This window comes from Anopheles marshallii, chromosome 2 (genome assembly GCF_943734725.1).
Source record: "Anopheles marshallii chromosome 2, idAnoMarsDA_429_01, whole genome shotgun sequence".
NCBI lineage: Eukaryota > Metazoa > Arthropoda > Insecta > Diptera > Culicidae > Anopheles > Anopheles marshallii.
This window is the reverse complement of record NC_071326.1, coordinates 15,662,308-15,681,683: the sequence shown is the minus strand read 5'-3', so window position 1 is coordinate 15,681,683 and position 19,376 is coordinate 15,662,308. Positions and strand designations below refer to the sequence as shown.

Here is a 19,376-nt window from a genome sequence, read left to right as displayed (position 1 = left end):
AAAAAAAAGCGATGTTCCTCCATTTTCTTCACTTGGCCTGTTTTTGTTCGCTTGCTCGCGTATCGCGAAGGGTAAGCAAGGATATTAGTTAAACAGTGAGCAGAACAGAACGCGCTAAAGGCGCGAAAGATGAACAAAGTTGCTCAACGGCGAGGTAAAGATGATGCTGACGCTCGTAGGAACGCGGTTAAAGTTTACTCCTGCAATGTATTGGGATGGGTAGTGTGCCGGGTGAGTGAAAAATCCAACGGGCACAGGGCGAGAACCAGTAACTAAGGCATGTAAGATTTTGTGATTAATTTTTGATAAATTGTTTACAACTTACTTATGGCTTCGAAAAATTCCTATTCCTCCAATACAACGGTTTGAAATGATCAAACGAACGCACCACCAATTGAAAGGCAGCAAACATCCATTTGTCCTGTAAGTTTCACGCAACGCCGGTCGGCGACGTCGAAACGTTGATGCCGCATCCGACTGTGACTTGAGCCGTCAGGGTTTTTCCATGCAGAAGCAACCGCATGTACACCGGGGCCCAAGGGACTTTCGGTGGAGATGAAGATAAATTAACGATTACGGCCAATATTTGTCGTAGCTTATTGTAACGCCGCATTGCTGTGCTATGGGTTGCCTCGTTTGGTAACACAGGGAATGAAGACGAGTCACTGCAACGATGCTCCCAACATGGCCACATTGTTGCTGACCGTGTGGCTTTCTATTACTGTTTCCCAATTAAACACTCTCCCCATTTGCATTCAGTCTCTCTTTCCTGCTTACGGTGTTAATTTCTATTTGATTCTTCAATGCTCCTCTAAATTTTCGGACCAAAACGCACAAAAAGATCTTCCGCACAAAATGATGCCGACGGCGTAAAAATGGTCCAAGTACTTTTGCTGGAATTTGAGCCAACTATCCACAAAAAAACACTACGCCTTAATACAAAACCGTGGAGACATTCCGACTACCGGAAAGTTATCCCATCAATGGGCTCGGGAATAGAGTGTGGGGTTCTTCTTCTTTTCCCAGGTGAGGTCACCGTCAAGACCACAGAACGCACTCATTTATTAATGTAAATTGAAAAATCAAGCACCTCTGTTTTTCCCCCCATTTAACGATGTTTGCTAGTTTGTTTCTGGAGAAGGAAAGACAATGTGCCCGACACTACCGTAGCACAAATGAGGCCGAAAAAGGTTTCTACCACGGGGTGTCACTGGTTTCCAATTTAACCTCTCGCGAGTTGTAACCTATAAGGGAGGGCGGTGTAACAGCCACACACAAAAAAAAAACCTCCAGAGAAACCAAAAGAAAATTGTTCGTGTAAATAGTCCAGCACAGTGGGAAGAATGTTAATGTGCTGCAGACTCTCCGTCCAGTCGACGCGGCGGGATGGGAAAGTGAAGTAGTGAGTAGAGTACAAAAAAAGGGCACGCCAAACAAAACAACAAAAAAGACATTCACAAACGAGCCTCAATTCGTTAGCGAGTACCGCGGGGCACGCGGGATGCCAAGATGATAGAGAACCGGCCGATAACTAGCAATGCTTCTTGGGCATTAGCCTCGATTAAGATGCCGCACCGCCGTTTTGTGTCGACCGCAGTGAAGCTGTGCAGCTGTGCACCGTCTGCCAGGCATTATCTGTTTTCGAGTGTAGAACAAAATAACTTCATTCAGGTGTACAAAACAAACAGGTAAAAGAAGCGGCCAAACAACAATAAACAACAATTTATCTACAATAAAGCAAAAACAAAACAGCAAATAGATAAGCATCGATTCTGCCAAGGAAGCTTATAATAGGAACCAGAAGAAAAACAACAAGCAATAAATGCAAAGACACTGATTAAGCAATTAAAATGGCTCCCGCATTTGATCGCTTGCATTGCCGTTGCACTTTCGTTGTGCGCTGCACCCAGTGTGGGGCGGCAGGGAACGTCTGTGTAGCAGAGCAGCAGCTGGAAACTTTACTATTCGTTCACACTATTTATTACCATCATTTCTGCGGACACTTCTCGCTCGGTGTTTGATTGCTTCGCAATTCTTTCGCACCTTTTTTCCGCACCTACAGAACACGCGGATGTTATGAATTATTGCCCACGGCATGAAACAATCATTAATGAAGATGTTGAAGCATAAATGATCCCCCGTCCGCACGGGCCAGGAGCGTAATGATTCACTCGAAGAACGGATTGGCGTTGGAGTAATAAACACTTTTGCATTAATGTCATTGTTTTGTTTTGTTTTTTCACCATTTCCAGAAGGTGGTTGCACGATGCCTGCCAGCAACGATACGACGATTCTCGGTGGACAGATTGTGCCGATTCCGTGCAATGGGCGGGGTAAATGTGAGTCCGGTCCGATGGGTACGAGCTGCACCTGCCAAAGTGGATTCACCGGACCATTCTGTCAGCATAGTAAGTGTTTTGGTTCGATCGTCACTCTCATACTGAACGGATTTGTAGCGGTCCATCGAAAATCTGATTCACGTTCATGTATCTGACTGAATCTTCAAACTGAGTGAATGTCTCTGAAACTCTATTATGAAGAATCATGAATCTTAATGAATCTTCAACCCGAGCGAATGTCTGTGAGTCTCTATTATGAAGATGCACGAATCTCTGAACGTCTAAACAGTTTAGAATCTCTTAATAATCATGAATTTCCTTAGATTCATAATCAGAGATTCACAACTTTGCGGAGATTCAAGAATTTTTAGAGATCCAAAGATTAATAAATTATCAGAGTTTCTAGAATCTTCATCTCGTATATCTCCAGAGCTTTAGCAATACGACTAAGGTGTACTTCAAGACATTGGTCAGATGTGCATTAATCTTTCAAGGATTTACTCCCACTCGAAATAATATTTCACTACAGATTCATATTTATGACTCTTCTCGAAATTTTCATTAACCACAACACTTTTTACTGAGCATGCGTAATCTCTCTTTACTTCCAGACGTCAACGAGTGTACCTCGAACCCGTGTTCCAACAACGGTATCTGCATCGATGGCGAAGGTGATTATTCGTGCGAATGTCAACCGGGATGGACGGGGAAGACGTGCACGGAACGTGCGATCCAGTGTCTGCCCGGCCAGTGTTTGAACGGTGGTTCCTGCATACCGTCCCAGTTCGGTGGGGCACCGCACTGTCGCTGCACACTCGGCTGGGGTGGCCCGTTTTGCAGCGAACCGCTCGACCAATGCCAAGGACAACCCTGCCATAATGGCGGTACCTGTGAGTCCGGTCCGGGTTGGTTCCGGTGCCTTTGTGCGAAAGGATTCTCCGGCCCGGATTGTCGGATCAACGTCAACGAATGCTCACCACAGCCGTGTTTGGGCGGTGCGACCTGCAAGGATGGCATTGGAGGATTCACCTGCATCTGTCCGGTCGGACGACGTGGTGTGCGGTGTGAAATTCGTAAGTACTTCCGTTCAGCTACCTGGCGTATGCAGTCGATCGTTTTATATATGCCTTTCCCCATTTGCCTCCATTTCTAGTGCTCTCCGATCCATCGTCCGTCTGCTCGAATACGACCACCAATTCTCCGTACGATCCACTCGTTAGCAGTGATGCGCTCAACAAACCGAACGGCATGGGACCGAGCGGTACCACACCAGGGGCACCAGACGAAAGTAGCTGCAATTCGTGTATTTGCGTAAATGGGAAACCACGCTGTTCGAATCTTTGGTGCGGGCTAAGCAACTGTCTCAACCGGAACCAGTCGAATGGTGCCGGAGCGGTCTGCGAAAGCCACCAGGTGTGTGTACCGACATCGCAAGAATCCTGTCTAACGCCACCGTGCCAACCACGGGGAGACTGTCGTACGTTCGAACCCTCCAGGCGTGTGGCACCGCCAAAGATACCGGCACCGACCGACTGTTGGCCAAATCAGGTACGTATTTGAGTTACGCACCTACGCTCCACAGATACTAATTGTTACTTCCCTAACCCTAACCAGGCAACTCTTGGAACGGCTTGTGCCCGTGTATCGATACTGCTCGAGCTGAACCGACTCGTGCGTGGTACGTCGGTGGATGGACTGTGCCATCTGCTCCGGTTACAACTCGGCGAGAAACTCATCAAAAATCCATCCTTCGACGTGTCCGTCTTCATTGTCGTACTATGTGATCTCAAAACTGGAACGAACGATACGATTGAAGTGACACTGGTAAGTATTCGTAAGCCCCTCAGTTTTCTTTAACTTGACAAAGTCGTCAATAATTGACGTTACTTTTTAAATTTTCCTTCACAGTCTACTCCGACCGACCCGGTTGGTGGTGCGTCAAGCCTGACCGAAGCTGTCCGTTTGCTGGCGGAAATCCTCTCCCGACAGCAGGGCGTCCAGAACGATTCCTTTCAGACGGACCTCGTCGAGGCAGCCCCGCTCACCTCGATCCTGGAGGTGAAGGTCGAAACGGCACTGGTCAATGAAGGCACCAGCGGTTCCAACTATCTCATCGCGGTCGGTTTCGGCATCGCGATCGTAGCGCTCTGTCTAGGCGCAGTCGTCGCACTGCTTTGGCGCCAGCGGGTACACTCACACAGCGGTTCCGGTACCAACCTATCGCCCCACCTGGATCTATCCCGCGGCATGGACGAAGAAAAGTCCAACAATCTACAAAACGAGGAAAACTTTCGCCGGTACGCTAATCCACTGAAGGCGAGTTCCAGCTCGTTACGGGGCGCAATGGAACTCAGCCTCAATCCGGCACCGGAGATTAACCAGATAGCCGGCCCGAGCTCGGTACACCATCGATCGCAACAGCTCTACCCACCCTGCCCACCGGACGGGAGCGAGTTCGAGAAGGATCCCGACAAGCAGAAAACGGCCAACCGGAATTCGCACATACTGCTTCACAAAACGCAAAACGCCGACATCATGACGAAAAACATCGTCGGTGCGATCGACAGCCAGCACAAAGACTTTGGCAAACGATCGATCAACGATCATACCGCATCGTCAACGACGAACGTGAGTGCGGTGAGCGGATGTACACCGAGTGCGACCAGCGGGACATTGTCCGCCCATCCCGTACCGGATGCACCGAACGCCCCGAGCTCGTTGGCGCCCGATTCAGACGTCCTGACAGTGCACGTGTAGTAGCGTGCGGTGTCATCCTAATAAGCAAATCCTTAGCAAACCATTTGCGCGTTTCTTTGTATCTGTTTGCTGTACGCTTCGGTGCGACAGTGTGAAACATGCACGCAAACTTTGTAAGAAGCGCGGACTTGAGAATTCATTATTTTTATTAGTATATTTTTATACATGAGTAACTAATTTATTATTCGTCAACGCGCTTCACTGTTTGTTAACTGTCTGTCTGTCTATTGTCTCGTTTGTATTGTAAATATTTCACCTGACTTACATGCGATGCACGATCGAAACACGCAAATACGAAGCTCACAATTCACTAGATCTTCTTAACCCTTGTGCATTACTGTAGTTCGGAGAGTTAGCGGGAGCTTAGGGATAACAAACCAATTTCCGTTTGCCGTGCAATCAAACAACGTTCGCAATTCAATAATAACAGACATTACTACACACCCTGACAGACGTATAACTTCGACTGTTAAACGTTAGCAAATTGAGCCAGAAAATGAGGCAAAACCGGCCATTTCCAAGTAGGGACAGTGCTCCAGAATTGCTAAAACTGCAGAGCATAAATAAAAGTAAAGGACTGATCATGCGTATAACAACAGGGTGTTACAAGCTACTTATCTTCTTCTCAGCTTCCGATCCACACATTTGAATTCTTGGAACCTCATTTACGTACGCTCATAGACGGACGACATGTGCGCGCGCGTCGGAAGAACCCATCCGCATGGTACGGTTTTTTTTTGTTTTGTGGGCAGAAGTTAAATGTAATGTGATATTAAATAAGTGAATCAGATGAGGGATAGAATTGTTTTTTTGTTTGCGTTTAGATAAGCATTTAGGGCCATTTAGATACGTACGTGTAAAAAAAAACAGTTTTCTTACTAACTCGTAACGCAGCGAGTAAACGGACAGAATCTATAATGCATTCTGCTCAAAAGATCTATTCATTTCCGACCGATTGCATCATGTGGAGGCCAATTATTTCTGTCTGCCATTTTATGGGGAAGTTTTCTACTCGTACACACCCCGGTGAGGCATCTCGACTAGTAGACGTGTGTGCGCGCTTGGCAGGTTCGTTAGGGCTAGAATATAGTGGAATAAATAGTTCCTTGTTTAGTGTTTGTTTGTGAGTGTACAATTAAGCGATGTAGCAGTAGGATCGATAGGCAAAGTCACATCTCAATGGTTGGGACTCCATTTGCTGCGTTTGGGTGTTTTACATCAACCACGCGCACCAAAACCCGAATGTACATTATTACAAATACGAGAAAACAAAAACACATTAACGCAAACACAACGAAAAACATGTACTCAATAATATTTAAAAGTAGACAAACGTAGAATTGCACGATTCGAATGGCAGTAGGGAACAAACATAGGTTAATCTCGTTTTTGTTGTTTTCACAGCAATAACGAGAAGTGTGTGATTGTGTAAATAATGTAAAAAAAAAACAAAAAGACGAACAAAACTGAGTATAACATCTGACAAAACCACGCCCGCAGGCGGCAGACATTTTAAAGGAGATTAAAAACAAACGGAAACATCGTATGATTTAACGATTAAACAAAAAAAAGGCCAATCCTCGGTAGAATGGTAGGTGAAACAAAAATCCCGAGCGAACGATAACAGCACATTCCACTAGCAGGACTAAGGACGTACCGATCACGGGATCGGCATGCGTAACGTCCGACGACTCTCAACGTCATACAATCGGTAGTACATAGTACTTAAACTTAAGACGTCTCAACTCTCCCGCAGGATGACAGACCCGTTATTACATTTCATTTGTTCATCGTTTCATTATCGTTCATCAACACGTTCACGACTCATACACCGCACAACTAGAAACGGAAAGCCAGCAGTAGTAGCAGCAGCAAGGAACAAACGCATCAATTAGGGAGGAGAAAACCGAAAGCAATAAACATATTATGAAATGGAAAATTCAATACGAACCTGTGTCCCTGCGTTTATCTTCTGCCCCCTCCTTTCGCTGGCTTCACGATCGGTGGTTCAGTGGGATGTTTGGTTAGATATTTTCGTGCCATCGCACCCGTATCTACCAATTTCTTCGGTACTTCAAACGCATCCATCAGTGCCTCGACCAGGGACCGATCAAGCTTGACGCGAAAACGCTTCACTACGAGCAAAAATTCTTCACGCGCCAGGATCGTATTTTCTGCCGCCGCTAGCTGCAGCATCAGGTGACCGATATCACGCTTCAGTTTTATCTTCTTCGGTTTCAGCGCCAGGAATCGGCAACGTTCCAGCAACATTTCCTGCACGTCTACCGGACGTGCCGGTTCCGCTCTGAGCACTCCTTGATAGATAATCATTTTGGTGGGATTTTTGCGCAAGCCCAATCGGCACAGCTTGGCAACGGCTTGTGAAACGAAGTGAAATGATCCTAAAGAAAGCACATTCAACGTTGGATGTCGTACGAAGGTTCGCACGAGATCGAGTGTGACGTTGTCCTCGAACATATTGCTGCCGAGCCAAAGCTGCTCTAGTGTTTCACTTTTCTTCATCATCCGTGCAACAAAGGACATCTCCAGACCGCGTAATAGATTATGTTCCAGCTTTAGTCGTTTCAGTTTGGTTTGTGGAATGGCCTTCAGTATTGCGCGACCGAACTCTTCACCGCGCAAACCGTTCCAAGAGAGATCCAGATGCTCCAGTGTATCGTTACCGATGGTGCCTACCAAAAGTGGAACAATACATTGTTCTCCGTGGTACAAATGATTCCCAATCAGGACTAGTTCTTTTAACGTTCTTTGCGTGGAAAGAAACCGTCCAATTGCTGGTCCACTAGAAATGTCAAGATGGTTCCAGCTGAGATCGATCGACTCGATACAATCACTGTACATTAGCGCACCGAACAGTAATGAACCGGCTCGATCGGAAATTTGACAGTAAGCTGCTTCCAGCAGACAAACACCCGAGTTGGACAACGCATTACACAGGATCCCCATGCACTCATCGTTGATCGTATTGTAGGAAAGCGTTAGCTGTACTATCGTCTGCAACTCCTGCAATACATTTGCCACCAAACAGGCTAACGAGGAATTAAACAATCGGTTCCGGCACAAATCCAAACGAGTCAGACACTGGGGACGAGTCCGGAGCACTGCATCCAGAGCAATTTGGATATGCAGATTTGTGTAACCACAGCGCTGAAAAACATAAATGGTAAAAAAAACCCGCTTATATTACCTGTCTGGCTAGTTTCTTCAATCGGCATACTTACGTTCCAATCCAGTTCCACATTTGCCGATGGGTTTTGCTCGATTGATTGTAGCAATTCTTCGATGTTTCGGAATGTCGTCGCGCTGTAGATGAAACATTGCCTTCGATACCATTCTGAGACAGTGTGCGGTTCATCATCTCCGTCAGTACTGGCCAACCTGCTGCATGGATCTTCCAAAAATGCAAACTCTTCTGCATCGTCCACAACCGACGACTGTGAGCTAACACGGAATGGGCAAATTTGTTGTTTTTCTTCAAAGTTGACTTCTAATTTGGATGACATTTTTTTGTTGCTATTTTATCGTACCAAAAATTTTATCACAATTAAACATATATAAATACCTCTGGCTACTCGATAAAACGATATCGTACATGAACCGTCGCTGATAATCCGCCGGCTAGATACACCGTATTTAGCGACGTTGTCTGCGACCGCACGCATGGCAGACCAACGTATAGCGGATTTTCGCACGATAAGATATCGTATCCTATCGACACACGCCAGTACGTCTCGGGGGTATATTTTACACTGGGAAGATGGACAACGTCAGTTCAAAAGTGAAATTGTATCGACGGTACGGCTTTGGAGAAAGAAATTCACCAGCGTTCGCAGCATGGAAACAACTCCCGGTTGGAAGGAAAAATTGCAGAAACGATGGGACATCTTCTATCTACGGTGGCAAATCTACAGCATGACATATTTTCTCGAACCGTGGGAAAAGTGTCTAGTCAGTATCCTTTTCCAACAGTGATTCAAACTATTTGCATAACTTGTTTTAAAGTTCCACAAACATTGAAAAATATTAATCGAATAACCGTTTTATTTTAAAACCAGTGCGTGAAACTAACCTAATACCACTCGGTCCATGACATTCGGGCGAAATTAAACCCCACGCACACGGGCGAAACAGCAATGTCAAAACAGCTGCTGTTCTTGTTGCTATTCCAAGGTGTTGTTTTGATCGCTATCTGCGGAATAGCGTAAATAAACTTTTCATTCACATTCCCTTGCGGTGTCGTACTGAAATATTCGCTAATCTCCAAAGAATTATGTGATTTCTAAACAATTATAAGGATAATGTTGTATGGTGTAGTGATAAAAACTATTTTTTTTAATACGCATCCTAGTTTTTCTAGCACAGTTTTGAGAAGAATGCGCGCTATAGCTCAAGCCTATTTCGCTGCGTAAACCAAGCACATTCAACAGAGAAAAACAGCGATTTACGCTGCGTCAGCAGTTGTTATCAATTACCTGCCACGCAACACTGAATCATTGGATATCTAAAATTCGTCCCCTTCAATTTAGGACACCTGAAAAAAAAATCTACAGTCAATTGTGTACATATACCACTGATAAGGGAGTTGTCCCTCGCTGATTACGAAATAATACAACTCAGTACAACCCAACGGAAAGCCTAATCGTGTCCGATACTGATTCACGCCAGTGTACGTAAGAAGATTGAACCAAATCGTTGTTGACGCTGGATAATAGTTCTTGTGGCTGTTGTAATTATGTTTCGTAAAATATGGAAATCCATTACATCCGTGTATTTACTGTACGAACTCAATACCTGCATCTACATGCTCGACCCGTGGGAAAAGCGCTTCGTCAGTATCCTTTTCCTATTTGTGAATATATGAAAATCTCGCATTCGTCGGCATCTGACCCTATGTGTTAAATATTTCACCAACAGAAACATATTTCCTTAACCAACCCACCCGCAGATGCATTCATATTTGCCATTTTAGGACTGCTAATCTTCTCAAGCTACGCGTTCCTGCCGGGATACACACGGAAACTGGTTAATGCGTTCCTTCCTGCACACCCCGCTCTGTCCGACCTTGACATGGACCATCAACGGTCGATGGATTTCAACATACACTGACCGTAATGGATGGCTTGTTCCAAACGGTGGACCCTTTCCTGTAGTGCAGAACCCAAGGACCAAGCACGGACAAATTATCGCGCCGTGAAGCCAGTCAACGTGTGCTGGGCACAAATGTCGTAACACCACAAAACGTGAAAAGCTAAAAGTCATACCGTCGCAAAGAAAACAACGAATGCACGTAGTCAAAAACTGTGGTTATTTAGGTTAGAATGCTTGCTTCCGTTTGGTTATACGAGCGATAGCTATACAAAGTGGTACAAAGTAACGTTTTCAACGGTCTTCTCAAGCATTACGATGAGCTTGGAGTGATTTAAATATGTAAGACACAATACCCAAACGTGGGCATGTTCGGATACATTAAATAGAAATATCATTTTTATGGACAAACATGGTCTATAATTTACCGAACTGCAACTGTGTACGGGTTTTCGATACTTTCGCTCCGAAACGCGGCATAAGAAAGGTAACGTTTGTTATGTCAACACGCATATGTCAAACCGCTGGCGCTAATTCACATTCGTAAACAAATCACCACGATGGAGAACTTTTCGGAAATTTTCATCACCATTAAACCACTGTTCGACGCTGTTATTAAAAAACCTACCCAGGAAGGGATATTAAATCTTAACGAACATCTCAAGAAAGTCGACAACAATAGTGTGCAGATCTTGCAGAACATATTTCTACAACAGTTGATCATACTCGTCGATGCGGTACCGGGGCAGTAAGTGAATGTTGGCGGTGTGCATTAGTTTCATTTGCAGTACCATATTCCTTTGTTTTATACAGAAACCAAAACGAACTGAAAACACATCTGCTAGAATGCATCATCACCATTCTCCAGAAAGGCCGGCTGAAAAAGGCGGTAGCACTAAAAACAACACTTCTAGCCGCCCTGAAACTAATATACGACAAGGACACGGGTAAAATACGTCCCAACCTGTCCGAAGAATACAAACTAGCCGTGTTGAAAGTGCTCTCGTTTGCCTCTCGCCACATCCAGCCCGAACTGATAGAGGAAGTTTACGTCAAGGATAATTTAACCCTCCTTTCGCAAGCCATTTTTGTGTGCGTCCGCATAGTGGAAACAGAACGGGCACGAAAGCTACGTTTCCAAGCAGTCGATGCGATTCTATCGCTCCTACAAGTGCATGATGATTTCGACTTCAACGATATAGTTCTACGGTGTCAGGTGGCGGAACTGTTGTTCATTACACTGCCGAAACTGCTTACAATTTTCGTGTCCATTATCAATGGAGATGAAAAGCAGGGTACTGCCGTGTACCGGATGGCTATTAAAGCGCTAGGACGAACCCTCAGTCTTATCTTTGAAGACTACTCAAAAGATACAACCAACGATCAGTACTGCATCGAGCGATTTCGGCAACTGACTGAAAGCTTCACCGAAAAAGACAAAAATGCCAATGTGCTAGGTTTGGGTTTGCGTGCAGATGATAAAATCAAATACTTTAATGAGACGACACGTTCTCGCGAGTGGTTGCTGCAGGCGGACAAGAAAGTAGAGAAGGTACTTCAACTCATTCTCCATCTTCGTGGGCACGAGGAGGACCTTGTACGGTTGGAGTTTGCCAAAATGAACTGCGAACTGTTACGAAACTGTACTTAGTAAGTTTGTAAAAAAAACTCTCTGTTCGCCCTGATACAGCAAATATCGTTTCTCTTTCCAGCAATATGCCCTGCAGTACCGTCCACTATTTGCAGACCGTGATCGCCATGAGCCATGATGAATCGGAACGCGTTCGTGATATCTGCGAAAAGTGTCACCAATCGGTGCCCTTTTTTACAATATCTTTCGCTGGAAATCGTATTGATGAATTGTTTTACGATACACTTAACCAAATGCCTCGTATCATCTACCGCGGAGAAGAGCATGAACAAATATCGAACTTTCGACTGATTACGGGATTCCTTGGCTTCTTCTCCGAGCCGCAACTGACAAGCATTTTCTCGTGCCAAAACATACTGGAACAGTTCATCATGGTACTGTTGGCCGGAGCCGAGCTTGAGAGTGTCGATGAGCTTATACGTAGAGAGTACGTGTCGTACCGTTTCGAATACGAAGAAAGTTTCCACCTGCAAAAGGAAAAAAATGAATCCCGATGGATCGTCCTAAAGAACGTGTCGTCTCCTAGAGCTAGGCAATCGTTTCTCGATCTGATCCACACACTGCGAATGCACGATCAAGCGGTAAATACGGTGCTCATGTACATTCTGGACAACTTTTACGCTTCAAGGATAAATAGCAACGGATATCTATTCATTTTGAGTGAATTGATACCGGACACAATCGATTACAGCCCTTCGCAGCTGGAACCGTTCAAAACATTGCTCTCGGAAGTGCTGCAATCGCACCACTGGTTCTTGGAGTTGGACGATAACGAAAACATTGCCGACCAGAAGTATAATGCGTTGCATGTTTGCCTCGTCGTTCGAACCATCGCCCGAATTGCACGGTTAATGAAGGAACACTTTCACTGGTATCTGTACGATACGCTACGAATTCTTTTGCAATGTTGCGGCAATACGCTAAACTGTGTGAACGAATCAACAGAACTGGCCCTAGATATCGTAGCTCACTCGCAAGGCTTGTCCAGCATAGAACAGTTGATACACCACAATCTCGACTACATATCGCAACAAGTAACCCGGTGTTTAAGACGCAAGGAATACTTCCGGGATGGCATGACCATTCTGGAATCGGTGTTGCGTTTCGTACCGTACGAAACATCGGATGTGCTCGAATCAACGGTTACACCAATTGTCATGAATATTCTGGATAGTTACTCACAGTACGGCGAACGGAACTCGATCATTTGTTTGCGAGTATTGCAAATATTTATCCACTCCATAAGGCTACGTTATGAGCACGAAGAAACCAAATCACCGGAAGCTGCCAACGAAAAAGCGTCCGTTAATCTTACCGAGCAGATTGAACGGTTACAAAAATTGCTTCAACGAGAAATTGCAAACGAAGCGGAAGATGTGGAATTCAAACCAGATGAACTGGGCGAAGAAACGGACCATATGGATGAAGGCGATGAGGCAGAAAATGAAACCGAAACGGAGGCGAACAACGAAGAGAAATTACCTGCACACGTTAAGATAGTATTGCGCATCCTGACGGTTAACTTCAAACATCTCGCTTCGTCCAACGATGCCGAACGGATTGTTGCACTATGTACCCTGAACGAAGGAATATACGTGCTGCAAAGGTACGAAAATCAACTTCTACCGTTGGTGCACAATATTTGGTTTAATCTGACCGAACGGTTCTCCGATCGAAATCCCGCCGTGGTAAGCAATGCATTTGATTTACTGCTCACTATGGCCCGACTAGCAAAAGATTTCATACGCAACCGATCGCTGGCGTAAGTACATTCGGAAAGTAACGGTAGTAACGAGTATTCTAATTAACATTAAAATATTTTATTGTTCTTTTCATTACATCGAATTTCTCCGACGAAAAGTGATGTGCTTCCAAAACTGTACACATTTATGAAGGAACACTGGAATGCGGATGCTAGCGCACATCAGGTGTTTAAACTGCAATGCAAATTCCTCGCCTCAATAGACGATCTGGTGCGCAATCTTAATTTGAGTGAGAAACAACTCGACAATGTGCTTGAAGTTGTACGTCTGTACTGGGAAAAGGCTGAACGACGGGAGCTGAAAAAACGAGCCGCTGAATGTATGCAACGTATGAAAACCATTAATTCGCTTGCTGTATTTCTGAAATGTGGCTGTAAAGCTGTTTTACAGTAACATTGTTCGTGCTAAGCAACCCATGAGCATATAATGGGTAAGGGAATTGAAGCCGTGAAGTTAGTTTTGTACTTGGGCATGTTTTGAAAACATGTTCTCCAGTCAAAAAGTGGTTAAAACGAGTATAGCACACAATTCCGAACACAATAATTTGACAGCTTTGAAATGAAATTAGCGGAAGAACAAACTACGCAACAAGCAGTGAAGATAGTAAACCGAAGCGTTGAAACAATGCCTAGTTCTCGAACGATCAATGCATCCAAAATCGTTAGGCCCGGGGTTAGTCGAAAACGTTTAGTACCTTTATACGAAAAAACTAAAATGTGGCGTACCGTTCTGGAGAGGTAAGTAATAAAGCAACCAAACGGGCTTGATGCTATAAATATAATTAATTATTCTTCTGTCACGAAAACAGACGGTTAGATTTCTCTAACGTGGACCAATCGAATGCGCAATCGTTGCAAGAGAATACAGATCCATCGCTGGGAATACTGCAATCACACGAGATGGATTTTGGAAGCTTTCAGGCCAGTTACCAAAATAACAACCAGAAAGAAACCTCCAACTATTCCAACAGCATTTTAAGCGACGCACAGATGGCTTACAACAGCTTCGAAACATCCGGATCAAAGATCAATATAGATTATTTGCTAAAACGGTTACGAAATCAAATTATCCTACACAATACGCTGCTCGATGCGTCGGAAAAATTCCCAAAATCAGCTTCAATCGAAAATCTCGTAAAAGAGTGCATGAAAGGCACGAATGCACTCAATGCTCTAAAGCAGCGTGTAAGCGCATACAAAAATGCCAAACAATCCGCAAAATCTGTCGTACCAAAAGTAGCTTTACAAGAAATTCGCAGCATCATCCATAATACTATCAGCTGTGCTGAAGACTTACAAAAATTGTCCGAAGAAATTACTCAAATATCCGGCTCCATCGATGCAAACCTCATGAATCGAAGCTCCCTCACAGCGCAAACTATCAAGGATGCTTCCTCTCGCCTAAGGGAGATAGAACAGCTGTGGGCAAATATGCCCACACCGGAAGAGGAAGGTTCCTCGCTTGGGATTATACATGAGTCCATGCTGCAAAACTCTGAACATTTTCTTGATAGAGTGTCTACATCGTTGAACACTATGTTCGATCAGTTAAATCATTCGCTGGAAGAGGTTCTGCAAACACCTAATACACAAAGCTTGAACGATCTGAAGCAGAATTTGAAAGAGTGCAAAGAACTACTGTCGGATATCACCAGGAATCATTCGTTACTGATGGATGAAACTATGCCATCATTTGTAGAACCACAGGACGCGGGAGACATCTCGTTACTGAATATTGTTTCAGACGAACTGGATAAATCCTGTCAGTCAGAAATTGAAGCATTTCTTCAAATATGGAAAAAACCAGAGATGGAACAATTTCTGCACATTTCCAAACAGACCATTGATGACCTTTCCAACCTACAGGCCGAGGCGAAAGATATGTTGGAAAAAATGATATCTTCTAATGATCATGCCAAGCAAACTTCACATCGAAGGCAGTACCTAACGGACAGGTTAAATGTATTGCGGGATACTGCAGCAACGCAGAGGCCTATCTATACATCGATCATAATGAAAGATTACATCGATGAGGATGATTTGTGTGCCGAACAAGAGGGTGGTTTACTCCAAGAAATTGTCACTAAATCGGAACCAGCTCAGCGAACGGTTAAGTTTCTTGAACGTTTCGATAAATCTATACTTCCCGCTCCAAAATGCTCCCAAAATCCGGACCAGATGGACTTCGTAGAAAATCGGCTCCAAATTTTCATGCAAGAAATGGATAAATTTCAACAAAATTACCTAATCAACAAAGAGGAAAACACCGAGAATAACAGAGACATGGTGCTAATCGAGAAAAAGCTAGACGATCTAATGGCAATGATTTCTGAGGTGGTGCATACTCTACGGTCCAACTAAAATTGCAGTAAATCAAAAGTTATGCATTTAAAAATTACCCGTTCTCTTTCTGTCTTTCTTTTTTTTTTTAAATCCAAACTAATGTTCCGCATATTCAGCAACCAAAGTCAAAGCACAATTCAGCAGCTTATCTGCTGAATATGATCAGCTGTCATCGTTGACAGCAATCAGAACACCGATAAAAAGCAAGCATTGCGTGCATTACATTTTGTTCCGTTTTTTTGCCGTGCATTTTCTCTAGTTTATTCCTTACTTGACTCATTTGAGAAGCTGTTACAACCATGTCGTCTGCGACCGAAGATACGAATCATAAATCAGAAACGGCAGCACCAGCGCCGGCAGCACCGGAAAACAACACGCCCGAGGAAAATCCCTTGCAGGCGAAAGCCGACGAGCTCGGTGCTCGTGGGAATGAATATTTCAAGGGTAGGTATCTGGCGGCACGGCCAAAACACAATACAAAGGACGGATAAACGTTTTAAAGCATAACCATAAAGTTTGTAACATCCAACAACATTGACCGGTATCACTTCTCTTTACTTCAGAACAAAACTATGAGCAGGCAATTGCGCTCTATACGGAGGCTATCGAAACGTGCCCTAATGAGCGGTTCTATGCGAACCGTAGCTTTGCTCACTTTAAGAAAGAATCGTACGGTTACGCGTTGACCGATGCCGATAAGGCGATATCGATGAAAAATAGCTACACCAAAGCGTACTACCGCAGGGCTGCCGCCCTGATGGCGCTCGGAAGGTTTAAGAAGGCGCTGGCCGATTTGGAACTAGTGGCGAAACGATGTCCCAGCGCGAAGGATGCCCAGGACAAGTACACGGAATGTAAAAAGATGGTAAACAAGATCGCGTTCGAGAAAGCCATCTCGGTTCAGCATCAAGAAAAGAGTGTGGAAAAAATGTGCTGTGATCTGGAATTCGCGAGTGAGTGCTTCCCATTGGTTACTTTGCATCAGTGAATCATCAATGTTGTACAATCCGGTTGTTTTGTTATCATTTTGCAACAGCTATCGAGGACGACTATAATGGACCAAAGTTGGAAAATGGTAAGGTAACTTTGGAGTTCATGGAGAACCTGCTGGAGTGGTATAAGAAACAAAACAAGTTGCACAAAAACTTCGCCTATAGGGTAAGTTGAACAAACGTAATTTTTCATTTAAATAGCAAAACCACAAAATTCAAACACGTTTGCATCGCAGATTCTTTGTGACATGGAAACGCTCCTGAAAACGCAACCCTCCCTGGTGGAGATTACGGTGCCGGACGAACAAAAGTTTACCGTGTGCGGTGATATTCATGGTCAATTTTACGATCTGCTTCATATATTCGAAATTAACGGTTTGCCATCGCCCACTAATCCCTACCTGTTCAATGGGGACTTCGTAGACCGGGGCTCATTTTCGGTGGAATGTATTTTTACCCTGTTTGGATTCAAGTTACTGTATCCGAACCACTTCTTCCTGGCACGCGGAAATCACGAAAGCTTCAACATGAACCAACTGTACGGTTTTACTGGCGAGGTGGTTTCGAAGTACTCGCAAAACATGGCGGATATGTTCACGCTCGTTTACAACTGGCTGCCGTTGTGCCATTTGATCAATAAGAAGGTTCTGGTCATGCACGGCGGTTTGTTTTCGAAGGACAATGTAACGCTGGACGATTTACGCTCGATCGACCGCAACTGTCAACCGCCGGAGGAAGGATTAATGTGCGAACTGCTCTGGTCTGATCCACATCCGCAACCAGGACGCGTACCGTCGAAGCGCGGCGTCGGCATAGAGTTTGGACCGGATGTTACGGAAGCTTTCCTGAAGCACAACAGCCTGGACTATATTATCCGTAGCCACGAGGTGAAAGCGGAAGGCTATGAGGTAGATCATAATGGAAAATGCATTACCGTCTTTTCGGCACCTAACTATTGGTAAGTGTATTGTAACTTCATGACGCTCCATGCTAGTAGTTGGAATGTTAACGGTTTATCTTCCTTTTGCCAATAGCGACCAAATGAAGAATCTTGGTGCGTTCATCACACTGAAAGGAAACGATTTGACGCCGAAATTCACCACCTATTCGGAATCGGTAAGTATTAGAGTGGGAAATAGTTGAATCTGTTGTCCAAAAAATAGGTTGCATAACCGTGTTTATCTTATCTTTTTTCTTACACTTGTAGCCCCATCCCTCCATTCGGCCAATGGCTTACGCTTACAGTTTAATGGCATAGTACGACTGAGGTGTTTTGGACGGTATTGAACGATGTTTCAATAATTTTACACAGTTGCTATTGAAATTTTAGTTGGACATCTCCCGTTTTGCAATTTCACGGATCCAGTGATGATTAAAAACATCACGCATCCTTCGTGGTAGGTAACACAATTCGCATAAGTTCCTTTTTGTTTGTTTATTTGTTTATTCTCTTGGGACATCGGAAGCTAAAAAATATGCAGCTCTCAGAGCTCAGGTAAAGCGAATACCATTTGATTGGCTTCTGCAAAGTACAACAACACATCATATTTGAGTGAAAGTAAAACCCCACAGGCAAAGAAAGTGTTATGGAAAGTTATGCATTATCTCGTTCCCCTGAACAATGAAAAGTCTATTAACATAGTATCGTAATAGGAGAGAAATCTTTGAGAAGTATCCATCCCACTAAACATGCAATAGCAGACAGAGCTAAGGAAAAGACATTTTGTTTCAGTGCAGACAAGTCAGAATTTCAGTTGTGTAAATGGGTAGGTAAGCAAAATAGAATGGCTGAATGCTTTTGTAATATTACAATTTCCATTTTTTGGTTATATGTGAAGCCGAACCTGTATAGAACATTAGAATAGATGGACCCGTTGGAAAATAATGTGCAGAGACATACGATTTAGCTTTTGAATAATCCGAAACAATTTATTACACCATACGCTACATTATATACCCGCTCATTATCGCCTTATTACGTTTCGTTTTAGCAGTGTTTCGTTTCTAAATATTTGCAGTGGATTAAAGTGTTTGGCCAAACAGTCCGCCCAGCGAAAACAGAAGCCGGCAACAAAATCATTTCTTCAACTGTCAATTTAATGACACGTTTATAATGAAAGATTCAACGTTTGATGTTGAATTCAAGCTACAGCTAAACATTTCAATCATGTTCCGCCGAGAGAGATGGAGAGAGATAGCATGCACCAGAGAGAATACAAACAGCTTTGGATTAGAGCAATACCGTAGGATCGTGCCGGGGTAGAAGCGGTAAACAACAAGCTGCAAAAGGCAGAAATCGGTTCTTCTGTATTGAAAGTGCATTTCCTTTGCTTAGTTTAGAAAGCTACACGTTTCGGAAGTCCATTAATTGGAGTGTATCGTTATTACCGGCTGCAAAATTTCACGACAGCATCCTAACTGCACTG

At 44.1% G+C, this 19,376-nt stretch overlaps 4 protein-coding genes and 1 pseudogene across 4 annotated transcripts in view; 4 read left to right on the top strand and 1 right to left on the bottom strand.

Moving 5' to 3' along the window:
- Window positions 1–5,096, top strand: part of LOC128709330 (protein serrate) — a 102,539-nt gene extending 97,443 nt beyond the window's left edge. The window contains exons 14-18 of the mRNA XM_053804318.1: window positions 2,253–2,408; window positions 2,951–3,412; window positions 3,493–3,887; window positions 3,954–4,163; window positions 4,248–5,096. Coding sequence (XP_053660293.1) covers window positions 2,253–2,408; window positions 2,951–3,412; window positions 3,493–3,887; window positions 3,954–4,163; window positions 4,248–5,096 — 2,072 coding nt within the window. The remainder of the gene's footprint in view (window positions 1–2,252; window positions 2,409–2,950; window positions 3,413–3,492; window positions 3,888–3,953; window positions 4,164–4,247) is intronic.
- Window positions 5,097–7,061: 1,965 nt separating this feature from the next.
- LOC128709088 (uncharacterized) lies at window positions 7,062–8,620 on the bottom strand. The gene is made up of 2 exons (XM_053804071.1): window positions 8,339–8,620; window positions 7,062–8,264 (listed from the first exon to the last, which is right to left on the bottom strand). Exons 1-2 carry the CDS (start codon window positions 8,618–8,620, stop codon window positions 7,062–7,064), a joined length of 1,485 nt encoding a protein of 494 aa, XP_053660046.1.
- Window positions 8,621–10,762: 2,142 nt separating this feature from the next.
- LOC128708144 (TELO2-interacting protein 1 homolog) lies at window positions 10,763–14,009 on the top strand. Its single transcript, XM_053803105.1, has 4 exons — window positions 10,763–10,950; window positions 11,016–11,852; window positions 11,915–13,615; window positions 13,715–14,009. Exons 1-4 carry the CDS (start codon window positions 10,763–10,765, stop codon window positions 14,007–14,009), a joined length of 3,021 nt encoding a protein of 1,006 aa, XP_053659080.1.
- A 33-nt stretch (window positions 14,010–14,042) lies between these two features.
- On the top strand, window positions 14,043–15,976 carry LOC128716074 (uncharacterized; annotated as a pseudogene).
- Window positions 15,977–16,257: 281 nt separating this feature from the next.
- LOC128709958 (serine/threonine-protein phosphatase 5) lies at window positions 16,258–18,208 on the top strand. Its single transcript, XM_053804993.1, has 6 exons — window positions 16,258–16,402; window positions 16,522–16,911; window positions 16,995–17,116; window positions 17,187–17,908; window positions 17,985–18,066; window positions 18,158–18,208. Exons 1-6 carry the CDS (start codon window positions 16,258–16,260, stop codon window positions 18,206–18,208), a joined length of 1,512 nt encoding a protein of 503 aa, XP_053660968.1.
- The last annotated feature ends 1,168 nt before the right edge of the window (window positions 18,209–19,376 follow it).